Genomic DNA, 18,912 nt, shown 5'->3' on the forward strand with positions numbered 1-18,912 from the left:
AAATCTGTGACTGGAAACCTATGGGAGTAGAAGATACTGTTCTCATGGAAGCCTTTCCTAGCAGGTGAGGTATGTAACTGGAGAATGTGCAGCTGAATGGCATCAGAGCAATCCTGAGGGTGGCAGGGAAGAATTAGAGCTTGGTCACAGCCACAGTTGTGCTCTAAGGGGCTTGTGCCTGTATCTCCAGTTCTGTCAGAACAAACTGCTCTTTGTTTCCCCAGAGAGATCTAGCTATGCCTTAACTTGCATTTGAAGTTCATACAAGATCAGAACTGTTTGTTATTTAAATTTCATCAGTGCTTATACTCAGACTGCTGCTGCTGCAGAGCTTCCCTTGAGAGATGGACACGAACTGAATCAAAGAACAAAAATCAGTAGGGGGAACTTAAGGTTGGATTTGGAATCTCTGGTGGGCCCACAAAGACACTGGCAGCTGACTTAGTTACACAACCATATTTAGGCTTTCCCAAACTTAATCATGAACATACGGTTGAGCTTCTTCAGCATTTGAAGGTTTTTCTCTTCATACAGGCATTGTGTGGGTACTGTGTAAACACAGTGAGTGCTTTACTTAATTTAGTCAACAAGTAACACCTTTAAAAAAAGCTTTGCTTGTGTGAGTAAAACGCATGACTAAGCCCAATACACAGCTTAGAAGGGCAGATTTAATAATCAGTCCTTCCTAAAATACTGGGCAAACCAAAAATTGTAACTTCCCGTGGATTAGCTTTTCTTTGAAATGCCAATACCAACAGCTTAATCATGTTTTAATTAAAAACCCTCTCAGGGAACATATAACCTAAGTTCATCAGACATGATGTTAGAACAAGGAAATGCACTTCCTGATGCTAGGAAGCTTATTGATAATTGATTAGATTCTTGATTAAACTAACCACAATGGGCAGCCATTCATCAGAATTGCAGTAGTCTGTGACAGCTTTTCATAAATCTTTTTAGAACAATAGGTCTAAATCACCATGTGCATTCCTGAAATCTTAACTGGGAAGGTACAGATGCTTCATACAGGGAAATTTGAAAGACATTAACCTGAACTGAATTTTCATTTCCTATAGAATGGAACTATGTATCAACTACTTACCTAAATAGGTAGTTCAGTATCTGAACCAGATACTCTACCCTGAGGAATTAAGATCTCGAGTAAGACCAGCATTATTAGTAAAAAATAGGAAACTAATTTAGAAGTACTACACTTATGGTTAAGGAAAAAAAAAAACCTCAACACAAGAACTTGTCAGTGTCACCAAAACTATTTAATGGAGCAAAACAAAACATGGCATCAGTGCTTTAAGTCAGCCCTGGGTTGTTGGTGATCCTTTGGTCTTTGTCTATCACAGAGTAGTAACAACACCTTACTAAGTCAGGGTGGCTATTGGGCAGAGATAGGAGTAGAGAACAATTTGTCATTTATTCTTTTGATGAGTTTTTTTTTGTCCTTCAGGATACAGTGAAAACTATCCAAACCCAGTAATATTATCAAACACATTTTATTAAAAATCAAAGAACTAAAGAGATTTTGATCAACCAGTTAGGATTTACACTTCATAAATGAAACAAGTCATTCTCATCTTGGTTACAGAGAGGAAAAAAAGCAAGTAACTTACACCCATGAATGACATCCTCTCTGATCCACTTGTCAGCATCTATTAAGATTCAACACTTCCTTATTAAGCCCACTCAGGCCAGGGTAGCTGCCCTGCTTTCCACACACACAGACACCCAGCACACATCTGACTGCAGGAGACAGAATAGGAAGGGGAATGACAAATGGCAATCCACAGGCACTCTTTTAAGAGCCTAAGAACCTTGGTAAAGGTGCCAGCCCTTGGTACAATGGATCAGAACTAGCATCTGTCAGGTCCTTTAAGTTCTCAGTGGAATTCCTCTTTCCTCCCTTTCCCTTCAAAGCTATCATGAAAGACAATGATTTAGATCCACAGTTAAGACCTATATAATTCCTAAAAAAAAAAAAACAAACCACAAAATAAAATAAAAAAGGTCACTTGGATTAGCATATGTTTAAATTTGCATTTAGTTGCTATTCACATCCACCTTACTCAGCAGTTGAGTATACTTAGTTCCCGTAAACTGTGAAAGATAAAAAACAGGGTAGGGATTACCTTTATTTCTACTAAGGCAGCTCAAGTCTGTTTCTTGAAGACAGCTACAAAGCCAAGTTAATCTAGAAGAAAACAATCTGTGGAAGTTCATATATTTCATATATAGGAACTGCATACAGTATATCATCAAGGATCTGCAGGAAGACTATATATGTCATTTGCCTTGTTCTTAATCACTTTTCCTCCCTTACCCCTTAGGATAAAGGATTTCCCTTTAAACTGGGAAGCTGAAACAGTGACTGTCCTGCTGTAGAGACAGGATTTTAAAGAGCCAACCAGGACCCCAAAACCCCAGTAGATATCCTAAACACAACAGCAGTCTCCCTCAGTGTTTGATGCACTTCCTGATTAACAGTAAGAGAATGGAAGTTCGTATTAAAAAGAGCCTAGACCCAGAGTAAACATCAACTGTGTAGTTAGAGTGGACTTAAATGCCCTCCAGCAGTTCAGCTTTTAGATAGCAAGACCCCCCAAAAAAGGGATATTCAAAAGAACAATTGACTCATTTATTTTCATCTTTTATTATGAGCTAATACCAGGATGACATTCAAATGTCAGATGGCACAATTAAGACAGTCTTGGTAGGAATTATTCCAGCATTCCCAAAATTACAATTTAGTACACGAATGGCATCAAATTGTATGCATCACTCCCACAGAGAATTATGAAATTCTGAGTATCTTATACCAGAATAGGCTCTGCATCAAATGGGAAATAAAAACTGCTGGTAACACAGCTGACCTATGAACCTTTTGTGATAATGACCTGCAGAACAGAACAGTCCCCTACTTAACATCTAGTAAAAAAAAATATGACTTTTGTTCAAGTTTAATACTTTTATATGGTTAGCCACAACAGGTATTAACCTCAGTTTTACTATATTTTTGTAATGCTACAAAAATCCTATAAAATCAAATTATAGTGAATTTTTCAGTGATTATAATTAAAAAAGCGCAGCTTGTACAAAATAAAAAAAATAAGATTCTATACTCTAATGAAAAATTTAAGACATTTTTAAATGAACAAAAGAAAGCACTTGTTAAGCTCTCCAATATTCAATGCATTCTGCACTTAGCTGAAATAGCCAGACAGGAGCTAGAACTCCACGCCCCTTAGTTCACGACTAGTAATTTTGACACTATTATATATATATATAGAGGATCTATGTCTGATATTTTTACAAATAAATACAGGATAAACCATATTGCATAGTGTGTGCTTGCTGTCTGAGTCACACGCCGGAAGTTTCACAGTTATGGTAGGGAATTAAACTTATCATCTATGGGATGAAACCTTGTCAATACATGAAATTTAAAACTGATGAACTGTAGTTGTAATTAATCAGTGAACTCAGACAAACAACTCTTGCCATTCTTGCCAGCCATATTAAACCAATTCTACTGGACAATTAACATCCAGCCAACCAAAAAGCAACTGTTAGCTGTAGCTAGGACCAAGAGAGATCTGCATCAAAAAACAGGTATTGTTTCTAAAATTCCTTTACCCTCAGTAAACATGTTGGGAAACTGATGTCAGTAACTGGCACAGAGAGGCACAGCTTCAAGTGTTGCATTTTTGCAGATATGCTTTATACAAACACGTATCAGCACTTTGATTTCAGTTTCACACCATGTCATTAATGGCCCTATTGCCAAATGAAAAGTAACTTGCCAGGACAGTTTATGTCACTATAAGGTAACTTGATTTTGCTTGTAAAACACAAAAAATAAATTTCCAACAAAAGCCTTGTCAGGAAGAAGAAAAAAAAAATACTTATTTTTGCTCACTCATAACCATCTTTTGTTGGTTCTTTGTTGGTATCGACGATATATCCATCAATCCCTCTGACTTGCACATTTGAGAAAACAGCACTCTGATTGGATTCAACATGGTAGAGAGTTTTATGGCTTGGATCCTATGGCTCAAAAAGATTCAGTATACACAGAGTAAGCAGAATCTATTAAAAAATCCCTACTGTTGTGAAACACTAGAAGTAGAATTTGCACAGTTTGACTACAGATAATGCAACGTGTGGCAGGCAAAAAGTGACAGGACTTGTATGCAGTTGCAGGATCATATACACACACACGCACACACCATACACACACTAACTAGTGTAAAGCTCTGCAGATATTAACCCTTTCACCAGCTATGTTCATGGAAATGCTTTCTTTAAGGCAGGAAGTATTTAAGTAAGATAAAGTTACCTTTATTTTATTCTTTGTACCTGTAAGTCATTTGTACAGATTGTGACAATTTCAAAAACATAAATAGTGTCCTTAGAACATGTTTCCTAAATTAAGTTGCTAAAGTTCTGACCCACTGTGGAAGACATTCACTGAAAGGCCATTTAACACTTTTCTCATACAATCAGCAAATTTATTGCCCCACCATAGAAAAAAAATGTTGATAAATTTAGAAATGTATCATGGCAGGGAACTCACATCAGCAAAATCTGATTGAAAAAAAGAAATCCTCAAATTCTTACCCACTGGTTAGAAAAAGGTTTATTTCCTTACAGCGTGTAGAATCTGTCTTTTCCTGTGGTGCTTCCTGTGCGTTTCTACTGACCTTGTATTCCAATGCACTTTTTCCTGATCTTTTATACGGGTAAGAATCTCAACATATTCAGCTGTCTCCATCTAAGGATTAGCGTATACAAAAGTGATGTTTCCCAGTGAAATGTCTGCTGAGGACAAGGATGAAATAAGCAGGACATGTGTGTGAGCCCATGGCTTCCAGTTAAGCCTAGAACATAGCAGCACTGCCGTTTGATTAGATCCGTTTCTTTTTGCAGGAACAGGTATTTCAGCTGTGTAAGCAAGTGAAACAGTTCTCTCCCACCCCACATTGCCAAGTTGGTAATCTAGTGATCTGCTTATTGATTTGCTGTTTCATAAGGAGAGGAATCAGAACTAGAGCTTTTTTCACAGCAACCAATTATTTTGTATTTTAATTTTGGGATACTTTCCATAATGAGCTGATTCAAAAAATCTATTTGAAAAATATATATATTTTTATATATAAAAAACCCTCATTATGTTTTGACTGTGAACTACCAATTAGTTTTACCTTTCATCTTTGATTCCACCCCATTGCAGGAAACAGCTTAACCAAGCTTGCATGCTAATTTTTCCTCAGATGCAAGCATGTAGGCATTTCATATTTTGCCTAGTGAAAGGGCTAACCCTCCTTGACACATTCATGACTAGACCAGTGATTCTGAAGCAACATCCTGACCCTTAATACTGTCAGTTTCAAGCTATCAAGCTGAAAAATCCTTGATAAGGTGAGAAGATGTCACTGCGAATCAGTTAGATGATGTGCCTAGAGTTCTGCAATACCATTTGCTAGAGTTTTTTTATGCACCATTGATTGACAGAAAAAAAAATCCATTTTGCTTTGCTTTCCAAGTCGCTCTGTGCAATGACTGACTCTTTGATACTGTCACTTTTTAAAAGTAAACCATACCAGCCCTTGTCTTTCAACATCAAGGGGGGCTTATGTCCGTTCCTTGTTTTCCACCTTCAAAGGCTTAAAAAAATGGTGTTGTCATAGATTCATGCGCAAGTGCTCTGGTCGTTTGGAAATCATGGGAAAAGCTTGTTTTTTGTATGGCCCAGAGTTTGGTTGCCGGATTGGAAGTGGTGCCGAGGCCTCTCCACAGACTGTCACATCCATTTGTTCTATTCCACTTGTCTCCATTGGATATTCCACAGGTGTCTGAGTATTTGATGCGCTGGCAGAAGCACCTCTTCCCCAGAATTCCCCAGGGGAAAACTTTACAGGGCTTTAAAATAAGAAATATAAAAATCAGAGATGAAGATAGGCACAGCACCAAGGTATGGCCTTTACACTGCAGGAAGCTGAACTCAAATGCCTATTGAGAAGCATTTCTAATTCTTCCTTCCGGTCCCAGAAGTTTTAAGATTCCATGTCTCATTTCTACCACAATCTCTGGTGAAGTAAAACTCTCTCACTGGAGTAGTGAGGATGTATTTCTAGATGACTGCAGAAAGGATTTTTTTGTACTAACGTGATTCTTTAGCGACATCTTTAGGATGTTGTGAAACAATTCTAGAAGGCTGGTGTACCAAAGTCACCAGACTGCGAGGTGCCACCAGTGCTGAACAGCAAGCAAATTAGTACTTGTGCACCAAACACCATGGATTTGCCTCTAATAATGTTGTTTGTGGAACAGCATCAGTGCTGCATTTCTGATGGAAGTGCTGGGCTTCCTGAGAACTAAGAGCTAGTGCAGATCTATTTCAGGTACTTGCTGAAAAGCATATTACAAAAAAGAGGGGGTAGAAAGGAAAAGCAAAGAGATACCTGACTGGTGTCCTGGGGCTACCTATGAATCTGCGAGGTGATCGGATTTTTGGTTCAAAGGAAAATTTCTCTTTCACGCTTTCAAGTACAGATGGAGCCACATATGTAAAACCCTGCAAAACAGGAAGGAAGGCACTGTCACTTCCAGGCAAGATTCAACTTGTGCAGTTTTGATTGGCATGAAATAGTGAATGAAAATTATAAAAGGAAGAGTAAGTGGAGACATAAGAATTTCTACTCACTTCCTGAAGCAAACAACAGGACTTTAGGAAGTTCCTCATCTGGGTGCCTGCACACCCCAGCTATTTCTACTCAGATCAGATTCCCAGAGGCATACTCAATTCAATTAATTTTGCTCTATAGAATGGACACTGTTCTTGCTGTGGGACTATGAAAGCAATGACATGTCCTGGGTTCATAACACAACTATGAATTAGAATGCTGACATTTCAGAACGTAAGCAACATTTGTTGGCTGTTTTATCTGTATAAAGAAAGTGTCAGCAATAACCAAAGTATCTTCAAAGCCCTTAGAACATTTCAAACCTGTTGCAGAATGGGTGTTTAAAATTATGACAGTTTGCTTCAAGTCTCAGGTGTTAAGACTCAGTAGAACTAATTTAGCTTATATGCCCTACTGTTCCCAAATAATGTGACATACCTCTCCACAGTCCTTATGCACTTGGCCTTGGCTCACTTACCAGAAAGACCTGGTTGGCACTTTCACTGAGAGTAGAGTCATCTGGGCTATCAACAGGTGTCTGTCGTGTAAACTTTGAATCAAACTGGCTCACATCCTCTTCAGATTGCTTTGCAAAAACAAAATGATTAAGGGTTTATATTACAGATATCAACCAAATGGCTTAGCGGTGATCAGTGTAGCCTCTGGATGGAGTTCATTCCATAGGTTTTTGGCAGAGCTCTGCTGGAGTAAAACCCTGGAGAGGTGTCGGAATCCTGTCGCTGCCAGTGGGAGGTCACTATGGGCACTGACACTGAGAAATAAAGGCAAGGGGGAGGGGCAAAAAATTATGGATCAAAAAGGAACACAAATTAAAAAGATGCCTTTTTTTAAAAAAAAAGTTTCAAATTACAGACAAAAACTTTTAGAAATGCAATGTCAGTTTCTTGCAAGTTCAGCCCTTGTCACAACTAGTATAGAACAGTTGCAACTAGTTTTTGGAAGCCTCTCCAGATAATTTCATCCCACTTTTGCAGATACAGAGGTGTTTATACTGTGAGGGACAGATGACAACTCTGGAATAAGTGACTATGAAGAATACAGTTTAATTTAAAGAATAACGGGTGTAATTCCAAGATCCTTCCTAAGTGTAACTGAAAAGGCAACATGTATTCATTTATGCAGGCTGGCACCCTACCATGAAAGCACATTTTCAAAAGCCATCTGGTTTGTGCAAGTAATTTTCATAAATTTTGCTAATAACTGGTAAAGCCCAAACTATGTTCAGCTAATACACTTGGGAATATCAGTCTTGGGTCATTCTGAATTTCATTCAAGATGGCAGGAATAAAAGGTCTGGAGTCCCCATGCTGCAGTATGCTCAACATCAGTAATGCCTATGTCACTTTAAGGTGAGATTTTTTGAGCAGTCTGGAACTATCAGGGTAGCAATACCCATTGCTGCTCTAGCTAACTGTACCCAGAGGGGAAGACACCTCACACTATGAAAATACAAGATAGGATAATAGAGGCTTATTCATCACATCACTGGTTTGAGTGAAACTTTAATTACTGCCTATAACACACAAAAGATGCATTGTAAACATTAATAAGCAAACACACAATAGACTTCATTAGGGGATTTCATTTAGTTTTGGTTAGCAACTGTGTATCATCTTAGTTTCAACTGAGTACTGACTTACTCAGTATAATGTTTAGAAGCAGAAATTCAGAGGTAACTGCACTCACCAATCTGTTTAACATATAGTTTAGAAGCAGGAGGAATTAAAACTGAAGCAGAACCTTCTTCCTCCAGGAGACTGAGAAGGATAAATTAGCTCCTAGCTGATTTTTTTCCAGCTTCTCATTTAAAAGAAACCAGATCCTATTCCAGTGACGGGTGAGTACTGTGACCACAGAGGAGTAAGACAGAACAGCATGCTCATGACAGCCAGTATTTCATGCTCTGTGGAGACTTAAAAAGTTTTTTTAATGCTGATACAGCATCAGAGTTCAGGAGGAAAAAAAACCATGAGGTAGTACAGATCAGGTGGTAGATCTGCTATCTTTAATTTGACAAGAGTGAATCTCTGAACCAGTAACTGAAGGTGATGCACTTAACTATTTAAAGTACCAGAAACCAGTAGCACTTCAATTTGCAAGAATTAACATTTGTAAGTTTTAGATTCCACATTGTTTAAGACCTTTACTAAAGGCCTTTTCTTAAAGATACACGGAGTATCTCACAGTGTTCCGAGTACATACCAATAAGGGTTTAAAAGGAGGTTCCACCTTTCGTGCCAACAGCTCATCCCAGTTAATGTGTCGGAAGAATGGGTGAGCCTATAAGGATGAGGAATAGCACAGAGTCATAACCTGCCTTCTGGCTATAAATCAAGAATCAAGCATGTTTTTTCAGACCTTCTCTGTGGTTTTTTTCTTTCCAAAATCACATACGGGTCTAGTGTAATATGTTCTGCATCCCTACATGAGAATAGCTGGAAGAGCTGAAAATTCTTATCATGCCTCCAGGTCAAACAGTATATGTCCCTTTCATGTTTTCCTTTAAAGTATTAGAAAAAGCCAATTTACATGCAAAATATTTTTCAACTTTAAAAGTTAGATCTCTAAAGAGAATGATACTGCATTAATGACAAATTATCAAAACTGAAATAAGGAGGACTCTAATACATTGTTGATCACGCCACAAAAAAAAGGTCAAGCTGGAAGCAACAATGAGGTCTCTGCCTTAACTCCCAACCATGCAACACTGAATGCAAACTAATGCCACTTTTCCCTCGGAAAAGCTACACTAGATGCAAGGGCTGGCAGGTTTTTTGTCAGACTGCCAGAGTATCATTGCTCTTACATTGTTGACTGTACAATTAGCGTTGTGCAGCTAATAGAAAAGGTTTACTGGAAGAGCGAGCTAAAGAATAGAAGTTACTTTCCAAATCTTGTAATTATCAAATAGCTAGCCAGCTGCTTCTGTTAAGCTTTAAAGCATTCACATTTTGATCAGCAATCACATGGGACTGCCTCTTTGCTCGTTACGTTTCAAGACAGACATACTCTCCTTCCCTGATGTTTTATTTTCAGTAAGGTAATTTAAGAATTCTCAAGTTAAGCCAAAGTTACCTGAACTTCTCCAGCATCTCCAGGACCAGCTCCTAGACGTGAGGCAGCATTTCTTTTTAGCAGCTTCATGAGAAATAGCCAAAAAAGTAAAATTAGTTATACTGTTTTGACTAGACTAGTTTTGACATGAATCATCACCTGAATGAATACCATGCAGAATGAATGCAAAACAATCTGCGTGCATTAGAAAACAGTTGTATTTTCAAGGAAAATCACTTTTTGTACCATGCAAAACAAAACTGACCTACTTAGAATAAAATAAACTTGGACTTAATAGCCATAGTGGTACCATTACATTTCTATTTTCTACATACACATGTAGTACTGACATTCATTAAAATCCTACCTTTTTAAGCAGATCTCTGGCTTCTTGTGTGAGGTAGGGAGGCAAGTTGAGTTTACACTTGAGGATCTTGTCAATTGTCTTCTTTCTGTTCTCCCCAGTGAAAGGAGGCTGGAAAGCACCATTGATATAGGAGGAAAATACAACTTGTTCAGATCTCTTATTTGTGTACACAGAACTCACTTCAGTAATTTAGAAAGCAGATAAAACTACTGCAAATGGGACATCCTAATAACTGGATGAGAGCAGCTGATGACAGTAGTCAGCATCAGTGTAGCTGTGTTTTAGTTATTTCTTACTCGCAGTCTATATATACAAATGTAAATGTATTTACACATGCATCAGAATTAGAATACAGGTAACTACAAAAGCTACAATGAGAAATACATGCAATTATAACTGTGCACCTACTGCTCCAGTCAGCATGTCATACATTAGTGCCCCCAAACTCCACCAGTCCACAGCACGATTATGCCCACTCCTCATCAAGATTTCAGGGGCCCTATAATCAGAAAAAAATGAAAATACGGAAGTATTTTAACAAGCTTAATTCTAATTTTGACTACAAGTTTTCAAACAAAACCACACTTATCAAGTAAAATTTCCCTTAGTGACTGAGCATAGGAACCATCAGTTAAAAAAGGCAAAATTTAGTCTTTACCCCCGACCAGAGTAATACTTTTCTATTTCATCATGCAGCTCACATGTATTCAATTGTTCCACAGAACGTGTGTGTGACTGTTCCATCATGAATGGATTCTTTACATAATCCGAAGTCAGTCAATTTTACATGACCTGAAATTAAATATATAAAATTTAAGACTTGCCAGAATTCTGAGATTTGTGTAAGTCATATTAAAAACCAGGAATTTTTAACATGGATATGTAATAACTCTGAACTACTTCCAGTTATCTTCAACAGCCTGACAAAGCAATACAGCTATAAAACAGAATAAAGCAATCACACTTGCAGATAAAACCTCTGAATTACACCTGCATAAGAAGCCATTGTCACTTGAAGAGAAACAAGATGAACTACCAAACCTTATTCATGTATAATGTATTTAAAGATTGCATAGCATCATTCAGGTAACAAAATAGGATACCAAGTGTTATACGGCTTTCTTCAAGGTTCAGAAAAGCTTCAACAAATTGTAAAGTGTGCTGAGTAATTCAGAATAAAGCTGTCTTTGTAGCAAGTCAACCATTCAAAAAAATGCCTGTGTCTCTACACATGCAACTTGAAGCTTGCTGTGACCTGTTAAAGCCAAAGAAGCTGTGTTTAAAGGCAATTAGCTTTGGCAATTCTTCAGTTATATTGAGAGGGATAAGGAACATAACCATGTTCTAAGGAAATTCACGTAACAGTGAAAAGTTGTGACCTTTGAAGAATTGTTTCCTAATGACTGGTAATGTAACTGTTGCTGTATTTCTACCTTGGTGATTAAGCATGATATTTTCTGGCTTCAGATCTCGGTAGATGATTCCTTTTTGATGCAAGTGCCCCAGTGCCATTGAGATTTCTGCCAAGTAAAAGCTGTAAGGAAACATACACCACAAAATCAGACATATTCAATCATGCAGAGCATCTTAAGCAGCAGGACTATTATGTACATAGCAACGGTTCCTCAAAAGCATCATTAGAAGTGTGTGAGAGAATAAATGAGAGAAACAGTGATGCCTTTGAGGCTGTTTTGCTCATACATAGCAAGTGAAGGCATACACATGACACCTTTATCATTAGACTTATCTGTTCAGTAGCTATCTTATCATGAATATATTTGGAGGAATCTGAATTTACTAGTGTTTGAAACAGGCTTCAATCTGTATTGCCACATCTATATGGCTAAGTGGAAGAAAAAGTAAATGAGGCTAGGAATGTAATGGGTAGCAGGCAGAGTACATCAAAGCTTTTCTAAGGCATTACTGCCATGCACTGTGGTAAGACATAATTGTATTCAGTTCTGTGAAGCCTCATCAATAAGGGACAATTTCAATCCTGTTTATATGTAAAATGCCACTACTCAAAAGGCTTCTTCTCCTTCATTAGCATAATTACCTTTTATCACTTCACACACAAATACAGCCATTACAGTGAATGGGCTGCCCAGGGAAGTTGTGAATGCTCCATCCCTGGTGGTGTTCAAGGCCAGGTTGGAGAGAGCCTTGAGTGACATGGTTTAGTGTGAGGTGTCCCTGCTCATGGCAGGGGGGTTGAAACTATGTGATCTTGATGTCCTTTCCAACCCTAACTACTCTATGATTCTGTAACTTGGAAATTCTGGCTGGTAGAATGGTGTGTGGATAGAGAAGGAAAAGAAATTTACAGAAAGTCTTTCACAATCTTTTCTTCATCACCCAAACCACTTTCTTTACCACAAACATATGGAATACAGCCAGCAACCAGCAATGGACCCTCTTCTGTAGGAAGACTGGAGTTACACCAGCACAAACTGGTAAGTACAGAACACATGTATCTTCCCCAAACCCAGTTAACTGCTCTTTTCACTAGACTGTGAAATGAATAAGTAATTTTTCAAGTCAGAACATACAGTTTAAGCACTTGAAAAAAAAATAAACAAACCCAAAACTGTTAATTTACCAGAATTGTTTTACTTACCAGGCTGTGTCTTCCATAAATATCCCTTCTCTCTCTAACTGCATAAATAGTTCTCCTCCTGTCATGAGTAAAATCATGAGATTATACTCTAGTTAAGGTATTCTTTTTTAGTCAGTCAAGTCTTATTTTCTAGAAAACCTATAATCAACAGGTATTCTGTCCTGCTCTACAAAAAGCTGTTTCACAAAAACAACTGAGAACTTGCTATCCTGTTATTCTCAGAATTCCAGCAACCTAAAGAAATTCCAAAAGAAATCAGAGCATGTTGAAAAAGCCATCAGCATTTCAGTCCCTCTTTATTCTGCTGTTACAGCTTAGGTAGATTTCTTCTAATCTGTGTCTTGTTTTCCTACCCATGAAATAAAGATAACACTTTCTTGTTTCACAAAGAATCTGCATGGACTAAAATCTCAGGTACTCTGTATGACTGCACAGAATCTAAGTGTGACATAGAGGAATTACAAGCCTGATGGAAGAAAAGGTACAGAAAACCCTCCTCTCATGTAGTGTTATGAGAAATAACTATTTACATTTCATTCATTTTTAACACACTGAATTAGAAGGTTTATTAATGTGATTCTGTGTATTTTTACTACTAACCAATTTCACATTTTAAGACACTGTGCCAATAGTTAGCTGGCCTTCTACAGGTAGAGTAAGAAATCCAAATTCTTGATTACATAAGATACCTATAAGCAGGTGACAGAATTTCATATACTGACCACTGAGATACTCAAGGATGAGGTAGAGTTTTCCACCAGTCTGAAAGGCATAAATTAAGTCTACAATGAAGGGATGTTTTACTTCCTCCAATATATTCCGCTCTGCTTTTGTATGAGCTGTATCCTTTGCATTCCTTACAATCATTGCCTACAAGAAGCAGAGATATATCAACAGAAGAACATGCTAAACAAGGCCACCACAATATATATGTAACATGAAAGGTTCTGTGTGGAAGTTCATAGAATTGTAAGATAATGTAGGTTGGAAGGGACCTCCTGGCCTATTTAAACTAGCTGCTAAAAACTACACAGCCAGAAGAATTTCAAGTTTAATTCTAATTCCAACTGCACCTGGATAACAACTGTATAGAGGATAAAGTTTATTTTTGGTAAATGAAATAATTAGATAATTGTAAAAGCTTAATGGAGGGGTACATTATTTTATTTTACATTCAAGCTGTAGTGAACATTCAGGTTACCTTTTTAAGAACTTTCATGGCAAATATTTTCCCAGTGTTTGCTCCAGTTACTTTTCGTACTTGAAATACCTACACAACACAATACAAATGCAAACACATTATGACCACATTTGCCATCGTAAGTTAAAAATCCAGGTTCTGCAAAAGAGAGATGAGATTACCCACAAACTGAAAGAGTACCTGAAGAAGACCTAGTGATCTGAACCAGGCTGGGACATTCTCTACTGCCACCAGCTGGCGAGGCTCTGCCAGGGACTTCAGCCCCCAGCACCAACCCTTTAACCGCCTGCAGTGTAATGGGTTTATTTCTGTAGAAAAGAGTTCCTTACCTTTCCATAGCCACCTTTGCCGAGTACGCGCAGTAACTCAAAGCACTCTGGGCGGATCTTTTCTGGACCTCTGTTTACACTAGTCTCTGAAATCTCAAATTTTTCACAATGTTCCATGCCACTGGATAAAACCGAAACAACAATATAAGACTACCTGATACTCAAAAAAATCAATCAACTGAAACTAAGCAAGCAAATTACTTTCTGAAAAGCATACAGTGTATCTGATATCACTGACTATCAGACGTTTTATTCTGGGGCATGCAAAGCAGTAAGTTGCAACTTGCACAGGAAAGATTACCTGCAAATTTGGGGGATTTACAGTATCAAGATTTCCTTCAAATCCCTTTGTTTTAATGCATAATCTCTGTATTACACCAGAATTCAGCTTAAAAGCACAAAGCCTCAAACTGATTTGGATAATTGTGTAAGACCTCAAGTAAAGACAAGCAAGTTGTGTTTAAGTTTCAGATCACATTCAGCAACCCCAAAAGTCATGCTAACACTCCTATAACACAAATATTTTGCAGAAAAAGCTGCAATACAAAAAAGGTCTCACAACTCTGAATATGCCACAAAAGACTGATCCAAAATTTAATGATGCGTCTAAGTTATGCTACAGTTCTGCAAAAGACTAACAGATTGATCCTGCTAAAGTAAATATCACTACTTTGTTCTCACAACATAGTATGCTGAAACAATCTGGAAATCTATAAATGAAGTAATGCTAAAGGCAGCTGTCTCCTGAACTTCAAATCAGAGCTTCTGAAGTCTCATTTGCTTCAGACTGCTATGCAGATCTGCCACTGGAGCCTTTAGAGCATGAACAGAACACACATGTTCTGCAGACAGCACATTATCTTCAGATTACAAATATTATCCAAGTACAAGAGATACGTTGGGAGAAACAAGGATTAAAAGACAAACAGCAAGTTTGGACAGAATTTGTTTTTATTATTATTAATTCAAGATACAGTTCACAAATTTTTATCTGAAGAAATAGTGGAAGGACTAGAAACAACTCAAAATTGAACAAGAGTAACAATCTTTTTTTCTATTTAACTTAACAATGTAACAAAATTAGGAGTTATATATAGTTGGCATAAATAATACTGAACATTTTCTAGCAGCAACTTACAGGTCATATTGGCCAACTCCTCCATGGTCCATGCTCTCACTTAATTGACCCTGGGGATGGGAGGGGTAGAAGGAAGATTAATTATAATAGAAGAAAAAAAAGCAGAGTTAAAAATGTGTTTTACAATTTCTTAAATTATATCATATAAATCATAATTATATATTGAACTATGTTATAATCAAACAAGCCAAAAGGCCAGGAATAATAACTTAGCAGCAGAAGGTAAGAGATCTACAAAGTTCTGTGCAAGATTTGCAGTAGTTCCACAGTGACACAGGGAACCACTGTTTTACCTGACTGCACTGAGACTCAACCACTGAAATACCAGAGGTAAGAACCTTGCACTGCCGGGGTGAATTTGAAAAACACTGAGGCATTGCATTTGTTTTAACAGTTGCTCTTATAGACAGATTTTTAAAACCCTATTACAGTAAAGATGATGTGAATGAATGAACTGGGATTCCTACACACTAGAACAAATAACCTAGTGAGAAGGTTTTATCCTGTATTTTATCCCGTATTGGCAAATAAGCTTTACTCTAATGTTAAATACCCTTTCTGACCATATAATCATCCAGATAGATTAATGTATGCAAATATTATAGAAGGTTCAAGCACTTCAGCATCAGAACTAGTCACCATTAAAGAATTTACTTCAATTCTTAAGAAAGATTTTCTTCAAAGAATTTTTAACTTGATCCCTTATGCAAGATAATACCTCCCTATAACTGTGGCTCTACATGGCAAAAGAAGTGCAAACCAAGTAGACAGCTGGAATGAACACAAATAGAACTTAATGGACAAGCTGCTAATAAGCTTTAGACTATACATTAACATGTTTATTTTTAAAAATAGGTACAAAGAAATAACAACTGCTAGTGAGTGAGGAACAGCCTGAAATCTGCAGGCTGGATACCCATATATTGAGTGAGGTGGGGAATTTAGAGAACCAGAAGGAAAAAAAAGCAAACATCAAGATCTGCTCTTTTGCCTTTTCAACTGTTAGGGAGGTGAAAACACTAACCCAAGAAAATCAGAAACTTTCAACAGCTTCCAAACCATTTAAACATTAAAGTCTGCACAGGCTGGTTTATTCTGGTGGGCAATCTAGAGAGAGATTTTAACTCCTGGTTTCACTTATTAGCACCACAAGCAATTATGGCATCCAAAAGGTCAAGTCTGCTTCCAGGCCAGAGAGTTGCTGGCTTGTATAGTCTGGATAATATTTATTAGGGAAATCCAACCTATTGGCATCTGTTTAGACACCAACAAACCAATTACAAATCAACAGAGAATAAACACCCATCCCATCCCTGCAACAGCTTCTCAAGTAACCCAAAGGGTTCTGGGACAGTTTACACATGTGTTTCTGGCTCCTATGGTTTTCATTCTCAGTATTACTTTGAACAAAATTCACTTTAGACACCATTCCACTACTTTCAGGATTTCTTCTTGTTTCACAAACCCAAGAAATGCAGTGGTGGTCTGGCTGGGAGAGTAGCAGACCTTTAATCTGTGGCTACACATGGCTCCATTTATTACAAACACAAAAACTTGATGCTGCTTTTTTTTACCACAATAATTAGCATAACCAACCAAGTGTAAACTTCCCATTTAAACGATTCTGCATTTTTGCTACAAAGCCCATGCCTACTCAAAACTACAGCTGACCTCTTCTTGCTACTCCTAGGCTCAGAGCTTTCAAAGTACCAGGGACCAGCACCACAGAGATCTGACAAGCTAGTCAAGACTTTACACCTTGCTCACTTCCAGTTTCATGATCTCAACTACTCTGTCTTCAATGTCTTTCTGACAGACAACACCTGCAGGGATTACCTCCAGTTTTCTCCTTACATGTTCCTGACACTTCCCCTTCTTTGCTGCTTTAATATTCCTCTGCTTTTCAGTTCTAATTTCAAGTCCATTCTCACTCTCCTTTATGCACTTGCCAAAAGGCACCTCAAAACCACATCAGGTTGCCAATGCACATTCATGCCAACATGCCATAAAAAAATCAGTCACAGCAATAGTTTTAAATTAAATAACTAATTATTTTTTTTACTTGGTCCCCAAGATGTATTTGGGAACATGAGATAGAGCAAATTCAACTTTCTTGCCACCCCCCTCAGAACCTGTTCTTGGCAGCATTAAGGGTGTGATGCAAGAGACATTGTTTCAAGCCAAGGACTTTATTGATCACTGAGGTGACAGTGCTTTTCCCTGTAGGCTGAGAAGCGTTTGAGCTGCCGGCTGTCAAACAATGTCTCTACAGTTCATACACAGTGTGGGTATTCCAACTGTCATAAGAGTATCCGGTTATCCCAAAGACTCCAAGGATGTCATTACGATTTAAATAGCAAAAAATAATTGCAGCAGCAGTTCAAGCAACAGTGTTTAATATACAGAATAATATAAAAAAGCAACAGCAGCACTAGTAAAATATATACAGAGACCTTGTAATAAAATTTGCCCAAAGCCTTAGCAGGATCTGTAGGAACATTTCCATTCTATGATTATAAAATGTCAAACAACAGATTACAAGGTGAACCATTCAGGGAAGCGTGGGATGGAGATGCACGTTGATCCACAGACACATCTAACAGCGTTTTAAAGCTCTGCTTTTAATTTTGGCGCTAGAGCAACCACTTTGCACAGTTCCAGAAAGATTTACGTTTCTGCACTGACGTTAAAACATGCGACAATAAAAAAATAAATAAAGCAAACCACCAAAACCCCAACTAAACAGAAAAAACCCAACAAACGCAGCACGCTCCTGCGAGGAACCGCAACGCAGAACTTGTAAGGGAACAGCTGCTGCAAGCCCAAGGCAGCCGCCACCGGGGCGGGGAAGCACCGCTCGCCCGATACCAGCAGCCGGTGCAGGGCACGCCGCCGCTCCCCTAGCGCTCCCGGCAGGCTCTGGTCGCTGCCGGCCGTGGGCCCCGCCGCAGCTGTGTGTGCTGCAGCGCGGCCGGCTCTCACCAGGCCGGGCGCTGTCGCCTCACCTGCTCGGGCCAGGGCGGCGGCCGCCGCCGCGCTCCGCCTCACCCGGCTCCTGCCGCCTCCGCGGGGGCCCCGCCGGGAACCACCGCAGGACACCCCCCGGGCCGGGCCCGCTCCTTGCCCTCAAGCCTGCCCCGCAGCGCCGCTCCCTCCCTCACCGCCCCGGCTCGGGCTGCCCCTTCTCACCCCCTCCTCCAGCTCCTCGTCCGAACCCGCGTCCTCAGGCTGGTCCAGGTCGATGTCGAACACGCCGGCCATGGCGCGGGTGGGAGCCGCGGCGCCGCCGCCCCTTCCTGCCTGCGCTGGGTGAGCGGGGCCTGGGCCGCCTCATGGGCCCGCACCCCCCAACGCCACCGCGGACGCCATCACCGGCTGCCGGCACTCAGCGCGCCTGCGCCCCCGCCCCGATTCCGGGCTCCACGCATGCGCACAACTCCTTCCGGCAGCTGCCGGGGCCGCACTGAGCGTGCGTGAAGGGACCGCGGCT

General features: G+C 39.2%; 1 protein-coding gene across 1 annotated transcript; it reads right to left on the reverse strand.

Moving 5' to 3' along the window:
- Positions 1-1,492: 1,492 nt before the first annotated feature.
- On the reverse strand, positions 1,493-18,856 carry RPS6KB1 (ribosomal protein S6 kinase B1). The gene is made up of 15 exons (XM_034068673.1): positions 18,612-18,856; positions 15,423-15,472; positions 14,285-14,405; positions 13,956-14,024; positions 13,477-13,624; positions 12,755-12,812; positions 11,571-11,671; positions 10,839-10,929; positions 10,546-10,636; positions 10,138-10,245; positions 9,792-9,854; positions 8,919-8,996; positions 7,174-7,281; positions 6,474-6,586; positions 1,493-5,931 (listed from the first exon to the last, which is right to left on the reverse strand). Exons 1-15 carry the CDS (start codon positions 18,681-18,683, stop codon positions 5,694-5,696), a joined length of 1,509 nt encoding a protein of 502 aa, XP_033924564.1. The 5' UTR covers positions 18,684-18,856; the 3' UTR covers positions 1,493-5,693.
- Positions 18,857-18,912: the final 56 nt, after the last annotated feature.

Source organism: Melopsittacus undulatus, chromosome 13 (assembly GCF_012275295.1).
Source record: "Melopsittacus undulatus isolate bMelUnd1 chromosome 13, bMelUnd1.mat.Z, whole genome shotgun sequence".
Taxonomy (NCBI): Eukaryota; Metazoa; Chordata; class Aves; order Psittaciformes; family Psittaculidae; genus Melopsittacus; species Melopsittacus undulatus.

Bases quoted from the DNA above. Each gene is read 5' to 3' on its own strand.
- RPS6KB1 (XM_034068673.1), bottom strand. From the start codon at position 18,683: ATGGCCGGCGTGTTCGACATCGACCTGGACCAGCCTGAGGACGCGGGT. The intron at 14,025-14,284 runs GTAAGGAACTCT...TGTGTTGTGTAG, and splicing joins GCAAAGGTGGCTATGGAAAG to GTATTTCAAGTACGAAAAGT. The intron at 8,997-9,791 runs GTAACTTTGGCT...TCATCCTTATAG, and splicing joins GAGATGCTGGAGAAGTTCAG to GCTCACCCATTCTTCCGACA.